Here is a 13,813-nt window from a genome sequence, read left to right on the forward strand (position 1 = left end):
ACTGTGACAAATACAGTGTGTGTGTGTGTGTGTGTGTGTGTGTGTGTGTGTGTGTGTGTGTGTGTGTGTGTGTGTGGGTGTGTGTGTGCGTGCGTGCGTGCATGAATGCGGTTCAGGATTTTGAAACGAGGAGTCGAAAACGTTTTCAAAGTGGATACGACGTGACGCGAAAGGATATTTAACCCAACGAAGATGTATTAAAAAAAGAGCATTGTAAAATGTAAAAAAAAAACTGTTGCGAAGAATCACCCTGTATACTCCCTTTAGAATGGATACATGACAATGTAAACGCAATATCATATTACTCTATCCTAAGGAATGCAACTGCGCACATGCACAAGAAGAAAAGAAAAAAATGTTTTTATGAAAATATATGTATAAATATATGACAAAATCTATTTAATTAGAATGCTATGCACCCTCATAGAGTTGTTCTGGATGTTCTTTAAGCATTATGTAGACTTAACGTTATAGGCAAACACCCACATCATGGGGAATGTAGGGGCTTTGTAGCTATTATCACTCGTTTTCTTTCCTTTTGTATATCGTCCTGGAGAGAGAAAAACTAAACGTGAATAATGTATACAAGCCTTCCAATCAGAAGTCATTCTGACGTGAAGATAATGTATAGATCATCTTACTACCCTGTACACACCAGCTCAAAACCATTTACACACAAATTAATAAACAAACATGTGACATACTGTACCTTCTTGTTGTGAATGATGTGTATTAGAGCATACATGGGTCCTGCAGGTTAATATTCGAATACTGATGTATTATTGATTTCAGCACGTCCTTGAGATGCAGATCAGATTGATTAAATGTCAAGTATGAAGTTATTTTCAATCTGCCATACTGGAAACTACTATTCTCAAGTTTTCATCGTGACACTATAGGCTACTGTACTGATTTACATATTTACCGCAATGACACAAATGTAAGTAATGTAATTCAGGGGTGCCTTGGCTTGGGTGAAAAGGTTATTTACAGGGGTGACCTATAGAGACAAAAGAGTTTGAGAACCACTGGTACAGTATTACACCAAATAACCTGCCAGTAATACTATGTGGTTAACATAAGTGGGTCTGTCAGTGTTGCCAGATTGTGAGAGAGAAATAAGCAACCAGGTATGAATACAAGCCCAAAAGAAGCGAGCCCTTGCCCCTTTACCATTAAACGTGCACATACAGTATAGGCTATTATCTGATAATAGCTAATCTAAAATCTATAAATTTAAAAATGATGTGGAATCTTTTAAACATTTTACCAACGCCAATCTTGGGGGGTTGCATGAATGTTTTCAGATGGGAGTCCGCAGACAATATTAATTTGGGGGTCCTTGACTTGAAAATTCAACACTGCATGGTTTAAACGGCAACAGCAAGAAACAAGCCCCAAAACCAGCAACTAGCAATATTTACAACCAACTTCACAGAAAAAACAAGCCCATAAAAAGTCGCTTATAATAAGCGGACATGGCAACACTGGTCACTGTACGTGTGTACAGTATGTACACTATATAGTTACCACCAGAGTAATCTAGTAAAAGATCAAAGCGTGTCGCTACTCTCCTACTCTGGTTACTACAGTAGGAGTAAGAATGACGACGCGCCCTCTCTCTCAGCCAATCAGAAGCTGGTCCGTCCCTCGATCACGCTGTTTACACGGAAGCCTCTCTGGGTTGTTTTGGAGAGCGTGTGTGGGGAACACGTGGTAGCTCGAGTGATACGCGAGTGACAGCAGCAGGTCGGAACGTCAGATCTCCAAAACTTTCCCACAGAAGGAGCACCGTCTTTTATTTGTGTCTACGTGGTCTGGTAGCGTGTTAGTAGTCTACTAAGGGTATATACTATAGGCGTTTGAGACGGTGCAGTGTTGTTGTTGCTGCCTGTTAACAGCTATTATATAGGACATGTCAACTCAGACCACCACCACAAGTCAGGCCATTCCTGCCACCAGACGAGTTCTCATCCACGATGCGGCTCTGATGCCCCAGGATTACTCCACTACCCCTGGAGGAACTCTTTTCAGCACCACCCCGGGAGGTAGGCTAAGAATCCCAGCTGCCAGCTGTGTGTGTGTGTGTGTGTGTGTGTGTGTGTGTGTGTGTGTGTGTGTGTCCGGAACTCAAAATGTACTTGAGTAAAAGTGCATGTATAAAACATCTGGTGGAAAAAAGCAGATCTACGAGCTCACAATGCACATTGTGAGCTTGTAAAAGTATTGGATATTGTAAATGCTCCAGTAAAGTAAAAGTACCTCAAAATGTTACTTAAGTACAGTACGTGCTTGAGTAAATGTACTTAGTTACTTTTTATCTAAAAATACCTGTCACTTTCCACCACTTAGCACAGTAGTAGCCTATTAGTGAATGTCAGAATTCAGAGAACCAAATGTTAAGGCAGACCACATAGATACTGTATATTTAATGTAGACTATAGTATTTGTCAGTATTTTGGCAGTTTCTCCTATTGTAGTAGCTACATCGTATTTATATATCCTGCCCTAGGCTACATGCACCTTTTAACAAACTGCAGATGTAGCCTATTTGCTAGTCCAAAGGCTCACTGTCACTTACAGTAGGCCTATTTTAAATTAGCATGAATGAACTCAATTCATTGAAGGCAAAACGCTTAACATGTAATTGTATTACTGTGTGTTTTTTTAACTTCTGTTATAGCTTGAGTCACACACTGCTATTGTGCAATTCAAAGTCGTCACATGCTACTGTATCTTGATTCTTATATAACCTACAGTCAGTTCACATTTTGTTTTGGAATGTGTCCAGCTCTAAAACATCTCACATGAATGGTTTCCTTTATTACTGCAGTGCTAAGAAACTGATGGCAGAAAAAGTTGTTATTCGTGTTCACATGCGCTCCATTGAATAAACTTTATACAACTTATTTTAAAGGTATTGTCAAGTAGGCTGTTGAAACAGTTGGACATGACATTCAATTTGCAACGGGATGCCACAATCCTCTGAAAAGTGCCCATGGTGAAAGTGGTGCAATGTAAATACATAAATAAATAATCATCTTCCATTTTATTTTCTGCCCCCCCTGTGTGAATCCTGCAAACGACTGAACTTCCTGCAACCCAGGAACCAGAATCATCTATGACAGGAAGTTCCTGCTGCAGTGTCGACTGTCTCCCCTGGCGTCCACGCCGCCCATCCTGCCTGATATCCCAGGCGTCACAAGGCCACTGAAACCTGACTGCTCCAGCTCCACACTGCCAGACACCGTTGCCCACCACGATTCAAACCACAGCCCCCTGCCAGATGAAAGTACAGGTACATTTCTCACTGCACTATATATTGTATTTTTGTGCAGGGTTAGAATTAGAATAGGCTAGGGTTATGGTGTACAGTGGTGATGGTTAAGATTAGGGTTAATAGAGGGCGAATTGAATATAACTGTACGTGTGTGTCCCTCTGCATTCGTGTTTACTAAATTAATTTTCTTTCCCCAGATGCCCAGTTTGAAATGGATATTTGAAGAATCAGCTACAACATGCCTTGCTAAGCAAGACAATTACTTGTACAGTATTTTTATTTGTGTATGGAATGATTTATTAAGCATAAATAAAATCAGTGACAGTCCCAACAGAGTCAGAGACGTGTTTGCATGGTGATTAATGATAATAAGTAAGTAATAAACTGTAAGACGACAATGTAATATCAACATGACCAAAACACACTCTGCCCCATTTCTTTCCTACCGGCGGTTCTTGTATTCGTTTTACTGAGGTTATACGGTTAGGAATACTTTTGAGTTTAGGCATAGTTTTACTGAGGTTAGGTTGAGGAATAAGGTTAGGTTAAGTATTAGTTTTACTGAGGTTGCATTTAGGAATACCCTGTGCAGATTTTACCCGCCTTCTTAGTCTTTCTATTGACATAAACACATACTAGAAATATCCTCAGGTTTGAAAAGGTTTCATAGACCCCACGGTTATTAAAGCTGTTGTTTGTGTAAACTAAGTTTTACATGAGTGATTTATTCAACGTGTCCTGGCTGGGCCGAAAATAGCAGATCTATAGATTTATAAGCTCACAAAGTGCTGCTTTTGTTGCTGTTTTCAGTTCATGATAATGTTGTACGACAGAGTTGGCTTCAACATCACCCTCTGTACTTCTGGGTTCAATGAAAAAAACTGAACTCCACATGTCGTCAACATGACTAATGTTGTGACAAGTTGTGACTTTGTTGTGATCTTTAAAGCAGTGAACTATTATATTTTGCTGCAGATGTTTCCGCGGTGTGAGGACTGAAGTAGAAGTGACCTGCACAGTACTGCACATAAAAACAGCAATAAAAAGTACCACATCCTTTTACAGCTAACCTTTTTGTGAGGTTGACTCAAACACAAATTGTATAGGGATGCTATGCTTGCAACAGGGGAATAACGGTTGTTTTGTGTACTGTCTGTGTGTTTGTGTAGTAAGTAACCATATTATTCTCATTATTCTCCTTTCCTTACCGGTGGAACAGCTGTGTCCGAGCTAGGACAGAGAGAAATAGTGCTGTTTTGCAAAATAGTTCATGGGCAGCAGTGACTCAGGAGCCCCAGGACCCCGTTTGGGGTTTAAGTGAACTAAACCCAACTTGCAATTAAGACACATTACATATAAGACATAATTAAGTATTTATTTCATGGTCAAAATTGCATTACATAGCAGAAAAGATAATAAAGCGCTTGTTATATTACAATTGTTAATTCATAATTTACATAAGTCATTGGCATGTCTTCAAACCTTATGGAGACACAAAAATGTACAGGAGTCTGGTCATTTTGACCTTTAGTGCATCTTGTCTTGTTGGTGTCTGTATTTGTCACTTCCTGGCGCCTCAAACATCGAACATCAAAACCCAGAAGAATCCTAAGGAGCAGTGTTATCTAACATGGCATAATAAATACATTAATTGGGCTAACTACCCATAAGCATAATTAGTTTGTTGTCACAATTTAACACCTGTGATGTATTTGTTCCCTGCTATCCAAATCCAAAGCCCAGTGTCCAGCAGCATATGGTTTGTCCTTCTCTGCCCTGCCCCGCTGCAGTGATCCGTTCTACCTGGTGTCACACTGACCATCTTTGTAAAGTGCATGTACTTCCATGTTGGGCCCTGTTGGGTGTCTCAAGCTTCATAGGCCTTGTTTTGCCGAACTCAGTCATGCTCTATGTGGCCGGCAAACACGACAGGCCTGTGGCCGCCCACATGTGGCTTCAGACCACAATTGGCCTATGGATTAGCAGACACAAGTTCTCTGTAGACCTATGGGTAAAGGCCTAGTAGTGGATTTACAAGGGCATAAGATCCCTTCTAATGACAGCCACACTCTTGAACCACCATGCCCTCGTGCTGCCTCATCACCATCTTCCCGTTTTCAAAGTACAGCATGGATAGCGAGTCCAGGCGGGTTGGCACACAGGATGGGCATGGTACCCTGTCTGGATGGTGAAGCTTCAGTAGACTCTGGAGAGGGAGAAAGAGAGGAAAAAAGCACTGAGTTACAATCAACATCCACATTGGCAGAAATCATGGTAGAAATAACTTGCAGCAACGAAATTCATTATAGTTGAACAAAAACAACAACATTGCACTCTTCAACGATCTTACCTGCATGTATGCGTGATTCGTTGGCGTGAAGGTCTCGTCGACCGGAGAAGGGCAGCTCCCCTCACAGCGGTAGGCGTTGTAGCGTTTGGGATAGATGATCCAATCGCTCCAGCCCAGTTGGTCAAAGTCCACCCACATGTCCACTTTCCGGCAGAGAGGTCCCGCCTCGCTCTTTTCTTTCTCCAAGGGGGATTCCACGGGAGCCGCCCCGGCGACTCTCTCTTTCTCGTGGCCGTGCCTCTTGGTTCGCCGCGCCCCACGATGCCTCGCCTCGGGTCCGGCGGCCCCGTCCCTGTCCTGCAGGGTGACGTATTTGGACTGCTCCGCCGTGTGGATGAGGGTGGTGGCTCCTCGCTGGCCTCTCGGGCTCTGGCTCTGCTTGGAGAAGACCACCATCATGACCCGGTCGGCCGTGAGGTGCTCCACCAACACCTCTTCATCCTCCTGAACCCCCTCCGGGACGTCCTCTCGTGGTGGTCCGGGCGCAGCGGGGTTACCACCCTGCCCCAGCCAGCCGAGGAGCAGCCCGGTGACATCGATCACCTTCCAGGAGGAGGATGAGGGCGTGGAGCTGGGCGTGGCGGAGGCGCGGCCCAGGAACTGCCTGGTCGTGTGCTCCTGGCCTCTCTGGGCGTGGTAGACGTCCACGGTGGCATGGGCGGACTGGCTGAAGGCAGGCAGGCGGATGCGGAGCTCCGACAGCTGCACTGCCTCGCTGGCAGCCATGGACATGTCGAAGGTGACTGACCACCTCTCGCCGTTCTGTTGACAACCTTAGAGGAGAAAAGAAGAAAGATATTAGTCTTTTGGCCATATTTATTTGTGAACAAAAAAATGTGTGAAGCAGGCCTAATATTGGCTCATGGTGGTTTGCTCCGCTATAAGATGCATAAAATGAAGATTAGTAGGCTATATATTTTTTTAATTAATGCAATAACTTGCACTCTTGCAGTAGGCAATAAAATAACATTTATCGCGTTTAGTTAACGTCCGTCAAATGTAGGCTACTTAAATGATATGAACAAATACAATTCTAAACAGTACACCTGACCTGAATATAATAATTATCTCCAATATGCCTATAATGACTACTTACTTTCAGCGACGAGGTTGACCACGGAGTCGGCGTGATGCAGACGCGGGTTATCCTCGCTCTTCGTGCGGCTGGCGCTTGGGGCAGCAACGGCCCTGTCGTCGGCCAGCAAGGTCCTGTAGAGCTGCATCATGTACATGGGCAGTCCGCCGTGGGAGTGCCCGTGGCCGTGCACAGCGCGGTGGCCGTGGCCGGGCCGGGAGGAGAGTCCCCGCATTCTGTGCATGAGAGCGTCCCTATGCTGGCTCCTCGGGTAGCTCTCCGTGCCGGGTGGAAGACACACCAAAACCACCAGAAGCACGCAGAGGAAAGCCAAAGTTGGTCCTCCTGCCATTATTATTCCACGATATAGCTCCAAAAATGTGAGATCCAAATAGTAGTAGACTAGTAGTCAAGCACAGAAATAATCCAAAGTAGCCCAAATAGCTTTAGTCCGAATTCCTTTATAGTTGAAAAAGTGATGCTGGTGGAAGTATAGCTAGAAGACGAGGAGAGGTCCTTGCCTTGTCGCTGTCTGGTATGGACTGATGCTGTGAGCTGGACTTTAGAGAGGTAAGCCCCTACCTTATATAAGCCCATCATTGTAGGACTTCAGTCAAAGCCACGGGCCTTTGAAGTGACCGTGTGATCCGTGGCTGTACAGATAGACCTCAAAGGGTTGCTCGTATCGAAACCAATCGGCCATTGAAGATGTGTGAAAACTCTAATACAAGCTTGGACTGATTGTCGTTGTTGTGCATATTAGGGATCCTTTTGATATGGACACATGACAATAATATTAGTTAAGCAGATTATACCTGGACACAAAGCGCTGATTAATTGGGGACCAACGCAGGAGTTAATCATGAGTTTGGAAAACCACCTCCTAAACTAATTATAGGCTACGACTCTATAAACGAGCCTTTTGCTAAAAATAAATAAATTGATGTTGGCTTTTCTATGGGACTAATAATTGACATGTTTTCTCCTGGGATTATTTCTTTTTTTGCCAATTAACATTTTCATGAGACTTTATTTTTGCCTTTTAATATCAATCATGAATCATCGTATCATTTTCATAACCATTCGGACGAATCGTAAAATTATCTCGATCTTCATATCGTATAGGATGTGTAATGTGTTCGCTTTCATTTTCTTATAATGGCTTATATGATTGGAAACTGTCTATATATAGGAAATATAAGACTATAGGCTGCGGCATATGGATTTATTATGGTCAATAACGGGCTAATTCATAAAATGTAATAAACTGTTCTGTGCTTTGTTTTTGTGCTGAAACAATAATAAGCATTAATTTAATAACAGGTTTCACTGATTCCGAATTTTATATTGTCTCATTCCTAACTATTATTTCAATAGGAAACAGATCTGTGATATTATGATGTTAAAGTTCAAAGGCTGCGTTCTTATGTCAGAAAAATCACAAGAACGACATCATATAATTTATACAGCAACAATGTGTTTACCTAAAAACGAATGTTATTAACTAGCCTATATGTAATAAAAAATAAACACATTTGATAATATTGACAATATAATATTGTTCACTTCTGTCCAAAAAAAAACAGTGACAGTGACAAACATCTGACACTGCCCCCATCATGAGTTTATCATTGCATCATTATAGCTTGCAACCAATTTTTGCATAGCATATATAGATTCGATTTTTTTTAATAATAACATGACCACAGCATGAGCGTGAGCATTAAAGCTATATTAGCTGCGTGAATTCTTATAGCTAAGAATAGTGTTTGCTTGAGCATACAACTTTCATACAACTTTCATCATCACCAGTCATTTGATCAATGATCAGTAAAAGTGACTAAACTATTTAATTCTATTCCAGACCTCAAGGCTATATTGTCTGACAATTTGAACACCGGAAAGTTATTAAAAGGCGTTTGTCCTCTTTGGTACATTAGTCATTGTATTTTATGTCGTTGCATGCACCATGCCTACATAGAATTATATGAGCTATACTGGGACTGAGGACCGCATGCAGGTCATCTACGTCAGGTGGTTCACAAGTGTTCACAACTGTAATACAAAACGGATTCCTTTTGATGTATACCTTTTGATTGTGTTGAGGTGCACAATAAAGGTTATGCAGTGCATTGTGTGAATGAGACTTCAGTCAGAACTGTCCATTTAAGTTCTTTGATTGTGCAACATGAAACGGACTTGATCCCTCACTGTGTGCTCTTAATTGGTTTTGTTTGATTAGGATGAAAGAATATAGGATCAACATTGCAGCTTAATAGGTTAAAGTGGTTAAAGTTTCATCCACTTTTGATCAATTGATCAATTGCTAATTCAGTTTCATCATGAAGCAATTGATCAATCATCTTGTACTTATTTTGATACAAATCATTTAATTAGAAAAGATATAGAGAAGACAACGTGTGATTTGGTTGATTAGACACTGTCACATTTGCACTCATTACATGCTTATGTTTTATCCTTGTAGTAGGCCTATATCCTTATTGCATACATTTAAATTGGATTACAATACCTTATGTAGGCTATAGGCTTTTGACTATTTTTGTTGTGTGGACAATAGAAATGCTGAGTATAAGGCTAGGCGTGGTATTTGTGTATGTTCTCAAACATTTTCATATAGGCTAAACAGATCTCTCAGATTAATATGTAAGGCTATTTGGCCGCGGACCCCAATCTAAAAATATTGTATTACAAGGGGGTCCCCGGACCCCACTTAGGCCTAATGTTGACCAACTGAATCCTTTTCACTCTCACACCGTTTTAACTTCATCCTGGCCACTGTGTGCAGTATGTCTAAATGTGGCACACAAATGTCCCACTATAGTAGTGGGCCATTACCCGGGCTAAATCCCGTACCCGTGTCTTAAATTGGTTCATGTTGCCATTTTATTATGCTGACTGACTATTGTAACCTGTATTGTGAATAGGCATAGGCCTAGCATATCCCCTAACTTGAGAGTTGACAGTTCCACTTCCAAATAGGCTACTGTGTTTCCAACAACACCCGGCCTAATTAATAGGTGTTGATGAAGCACGCGCAATACATGAATCACGTGATATGGTCGCGGCGAGATCAAACTATATCCTTGTTGAGTTTGCCTGAGAGAACAACAGCCCATTGAGTAGAGGTCGTGTTTTTATTCCCCCTACTCAGTCTGGATGTATAGCGCCGCGGTCCTTCCTACATGTGTGGATGGCAGTTCAATGCTGCTGGTGGCGTTGCTGCATGCTGCTCCTTTTTAACAGTGTTACATTTAATACAACTTTAAAGCATCATCACATGTCATGAGGCCTATAGTTCCGTACGAGGCAGCGGGTGGAAGTTGCCCAACAGTCCCTATAGTCTGGAGTGAGTGGATGGGTGTCACTGTCGATGGAGGATCTTCAGCCTGCGGATCGAGAGCCTCTTTGAAGACGGTGTACTGCAGGCTGGCAGCTGCTGACATGATGTGACCACTGACCAGCTCAGAGAGATCCTCGCTTGTGCTGTGTGAACCCAAGGAACAAGCTCCGTTGTAGGTTCCAAACCAAACGGAGCTAAGGAACATGAAGATGCTGTGATGTGAGTGCCTGAGTGGAATAGGCCTATTTCTATTTTCCTTTTCTGCGAGTGGAGTTGAGTTTGAGACTACGCGTGTTTGCTATTATTTGCTATTGCTATTGTTCAATTGAACAACCACAAGACTGATTCAATTAATTGTTAAACTGAACTGAAGTAGTAGTTGTAGTGATAGTGTTTGGCCACTGAATGTTCTATCATAGTTTCCTATCGTTCATTGTAGCGGCAGCCTACATTAAAATTAAATACAAAAAATAGTTCGACAATCGACGTATCTGAATTTGGTCTATAAGTACAATTGTCATTCACAAGGAACTTTACTTTCCATTTCAGAGATTATACTGTAGGCTATGCCTCCTCATAAACCACTGTCAACACAAAATATAGCCCCATTTATCCAGCAGGGGGCAGTATGATTCAACCATCTAATGGTAGGTGAAGATTAGATGAGAACAGCACCTTCATTAGTGTCTCTCTCAAATCTCTCTCTCTCTCTCTCTCTCTCTCTCTCTCTCTCTCTCTCTCTCTCTCTCTCTCTCTCTCTCTCTCTCTCTCTGTGTCAAGCCCATGGCATAATTCACAGATGTTTAGTTTTGGGTGTGCGTGTCTACACTGAGTTCCAAAGTCTGCACACTAACCAGCTTGTAAAGCTCCCAGTCAAGGCCAAGGCTTTATTCAATTATAACATAGCCAAGTTGGCTTTCACCCAAGGCTTTATTATATTAATATACATCCTTGACTGGGATTACATTGTGCTGACTTCTATTTTTTATATTGCCTTATCCACTTGGTGCTGCACCTGCTATCCAGCAGATGTGCCATTCTATTCTTTCCTTAGGTTAGTGTCTACAGTTCCCAGTGGTGGGAAGTAACTAAGTACATTTTCTGAAGTATCATGCACTTATAAGTACATTTTTTAGGTATTCTTTACTTTACTGGAGTGTTCCAATTGTCAATACTTGTACTTCTACTGCACTACATCTCTTACTGCACATCTCAGAGGCAAATGTACTTTTATTATTGATTGATTGATTGATTGAAGTAGCCTATGTATTAACAGTTTTCAGAATGGGTACATTTCACATGAAAGCAGCACAACTCAATACAAAGACTGTTACTGTGGACGACACAGTGATAAAGCATTTTTACAACAGGGTCCAGCATTTTCAATTAATCAGAAATTACAAAACATACATTAACCACATCAGCCCTGTATACATTTTGGCCATTTGAAAATAGCCGATCGTACATTGTGAGCTTGTAGATCTGCTATTTTCAAGAGATGTTTACATTTTAAAACTTTAAAGGGACCTTCTGCATAATGCCTACTTTTCAGTACTTAAGTAGCCTACATTTAAGTACAATACTTTGGCAATTTTAGTCAAGTACATTTTGAATTCCAGACTTTTACTTAGGATATTTCTATATTGCAGTATTGATACTTTTACTCAAGTAAAACATTTGAGTAGGTTACTTTTTCCACCACTGACAGGTCCTATAACTTCACAAATCTAAGCATATAAACTTGATGTGTGATCTAACAGGCTCTGTCTTTGATCATTGATCAATGCAATGCACTATACTTAATACACACTTGCTCTTCTGATGTTAGTTTGACTTTCATCTGGTTAATTTTGGTTAATTTGTAACTGTAAATGCTTCACTAATTGCTTTGGCTTAGATCAGTGATTCTTAACCTTTGTAATTTTAAGGACCAAATGTATTAAGGTTTGATATGCAGATTTATTTTTATTTTTTAAACTATTACTCTGAGAGAGTATACACAAATGGGACCAAATATACCCTTAAAGGTCCAGAGGCATGTTGTATAACAAATCAAGTTTATGATACGAACACAAAATTATTTTCCAGACTGTTATGCACCTTCGTAAACTAACAGACAAAAATCTTTTTTTTCTTCTTACACACATCCAATATTTTATTCTCTCTCTCTCTCTCTCTCTCTCTCTCTCTCTCTCTCTCTCTCTCTCTCTCTCTCTCTGCTTTGGTTGATTAGACACTGTGTCACTGTCACATTTGCACTCATTTATTACATACATTTTAATTGGATTACAATACATGATGTAGGCTATAAGCTTTTCACTATTTTAGTTGTGTGCATGTGGACAATTTCTTAGAAATGTTGAGTAAGGTGTGGTGTTTTGTGTGTATTTGCCAGCTATCTACAGCAGTGTTCTCAAACATTTTCATATAGGCTAAAAAGGAGTCTCAGTCAGATTAATATGTAAGGCTATTTGGCCGCTGACTCCAATCTAAAAAACAATTATTACATGGGGGTCTGTGTTTGCTTTATTGTGTGATCTACTGTAGCCTAGGAGGCTACGTGACTTAGGTGCATTTTATGATTTCTATAATGTTGACCAACTGAATCTCTCTCTCTCTCTCTCTCTCTCTCTTTTTTTTACAATTGTTTTCTCTTATCCTCTTTTCAATACAGTAGCAAATAATATCTCACATTTATTTTATTTTTTGCATTGAGTAGATTTGACAGCAGGAATAACCAACCACAAGTTCCACAACACATAATGTGTTAAGCATCGGTTAAGCATCTGACATAATTTATGTCAGATGCTTAACCGGTGGCGGTGGTATCCTTATTCCAGGCTTGTCACAATAAAGTGAAAATAGCTGATCTACAAGCTCACATTGTGTCACAACACTACAGCGAGGGGATTTATATAGAACAACATCAAGGCAATATCCAATGTGCTTTACAGTTACATCAAACAAAGGGACACAATTACACAAAAAAGCACAATTAGAATGCATAAGTGAGTACATTATATTTATATGGCACACTTCACAGAGAGATCTTACACAGTGCTTTACAAAAGAAGTCCAAATTAACATATACCGTATACAGAAAAGTAAGATTCATATGGTTAATGTTTTGAGCATGTGTCCGTATTATTATTATTATTATTATTATTTAAAGGAAAGCTTGAGCACTGCCATTAGTATATTGGTTATGATATTGATTATTCTAAGCAAGTAGACATCAGGCTTAATGAGCCTGATTGTTTGCTTAGCCTTACACTGTTTGTTACTGTATATTAATGGCATTGGATCATCATTGTACTGGATAATTGAACATGCCATAGCAGCCATAATGTACTGTATATTATACACTGATTAGAGGCAGAGACTACTACACTTTGATTGTGAGCAATAACCCAATCCTGTAATGCTTGAATTTCCCCTCTGGGATCCATGAAGTCTCATAATCTCATTTAGCACTCATGCCAGAATCCATAGGTAGGAGGGCTTCTACCATTTTTGGATTGGCACTTTGGCAGCGATGGTTGCAATGCTTTTAGTGAGGCATATAGTGAATTATGCCTGTCATACTCAAGTTAGGCCTGTCATACAATTATTACATAATCATCTAATCGCAATCATTTGAGATAATCACAATTATTTTGTCATAATCGTCTCCATGTTGAAATATTTTGAATACATCTTTTTAAACATATGTCAACATATTGATTTTTCTTTACAACATAGTATTTT

The 13,813-nt window shown here is 40.5% G+C and overlaps 2 protein-coding genes across 2 annotated transcripts; one reads left to right on the plus strand and one right to left on the minus strand.

Moving 5' to 3' along the window:
- Window positions 1-1,705: 1,705 nt before the first annotated feature.
- On the plus strand, window positions 1,706-3,647 carry LOC308309478 (eukaryotic translation initiation factor 4E-binding protein 1-like). The gene is made up of 3 exons (XM_080755349.1): window positions 1,706-2,048; window positions 3,107-3,298; window positions 3,478-3,647. The coding sequence occupies exons 1-3, from the start codon at window positions 1,916-1,918 to the stop codon at window positions 3,501-3,503; spliced, it is 351 nt and encodes a 116-aa protein (XP_080611475.1). The 5' UTR covers window positions 1,706-1,915; the 3' UTR covers window positions 3,504-3,647.
- Window positions 3,648-5,333: 1,686 nt separating this feature from the next.
- LOC308309650 (nodal homolog) lies at window positions 5,334-7,057 on the minus strand (the record flags this gene model as incomplete). Its single annotated transcript, XM_080755560.1, has 3 exons — window positions 5,334-5,486; window positions 5,631-6,403; window positions 6,727-7,057. The coding sequence occupies 3 exons, from the start codon at window positions 7,055-7,057 to the stop codon at window positions 5,334-5,336; spliced, it is 1,257 nt and encodes a 418-aa protein (XP_080611686.1).
- Window positions 7,058-13,813: the final 6,756 nt, after the last annotated feature.

Source organism: Protomyctophum bolini, assembly GCF_963924005.1.
Source record: "Protomyctophum bolini genome assembly, chromosome: 22".
NCBI classification, from domain to species: Eukaryota; Metazoa; Chordata; class Actinopteri; order Myctophiformes; family Myctophidae; genus Protomyctophum; species Protomyctophum bolini.

What these genes read in the sequence shown, in the direction of transcription:
- LOC308309478 (XM_080755349.1), top strand. Translation starts at nt 1,916, where the DNA reads ATGTCAACTCAGACCACCACCACAAGTCAGGCCATTCCTGCCACCAGA. An exon ending in TTTCAGCACCACCCCGGGAG is followed by an intron (nt 2,049 to 3,106) that starts GTAGGCTAAGAA and finishes CCTGCAACCCAG; the next exon opens with GAACCAGAATCATCTATGAC. An exon ending in CCTGCCAGATGAAAGTACAG is followed by an intron (nt 3,299 to 3,477) that starts GTACATTTCTCA and finishes TTCTTTCCCCAG; the next exon opens with ATGCCCAGTTTGAAATGGAT.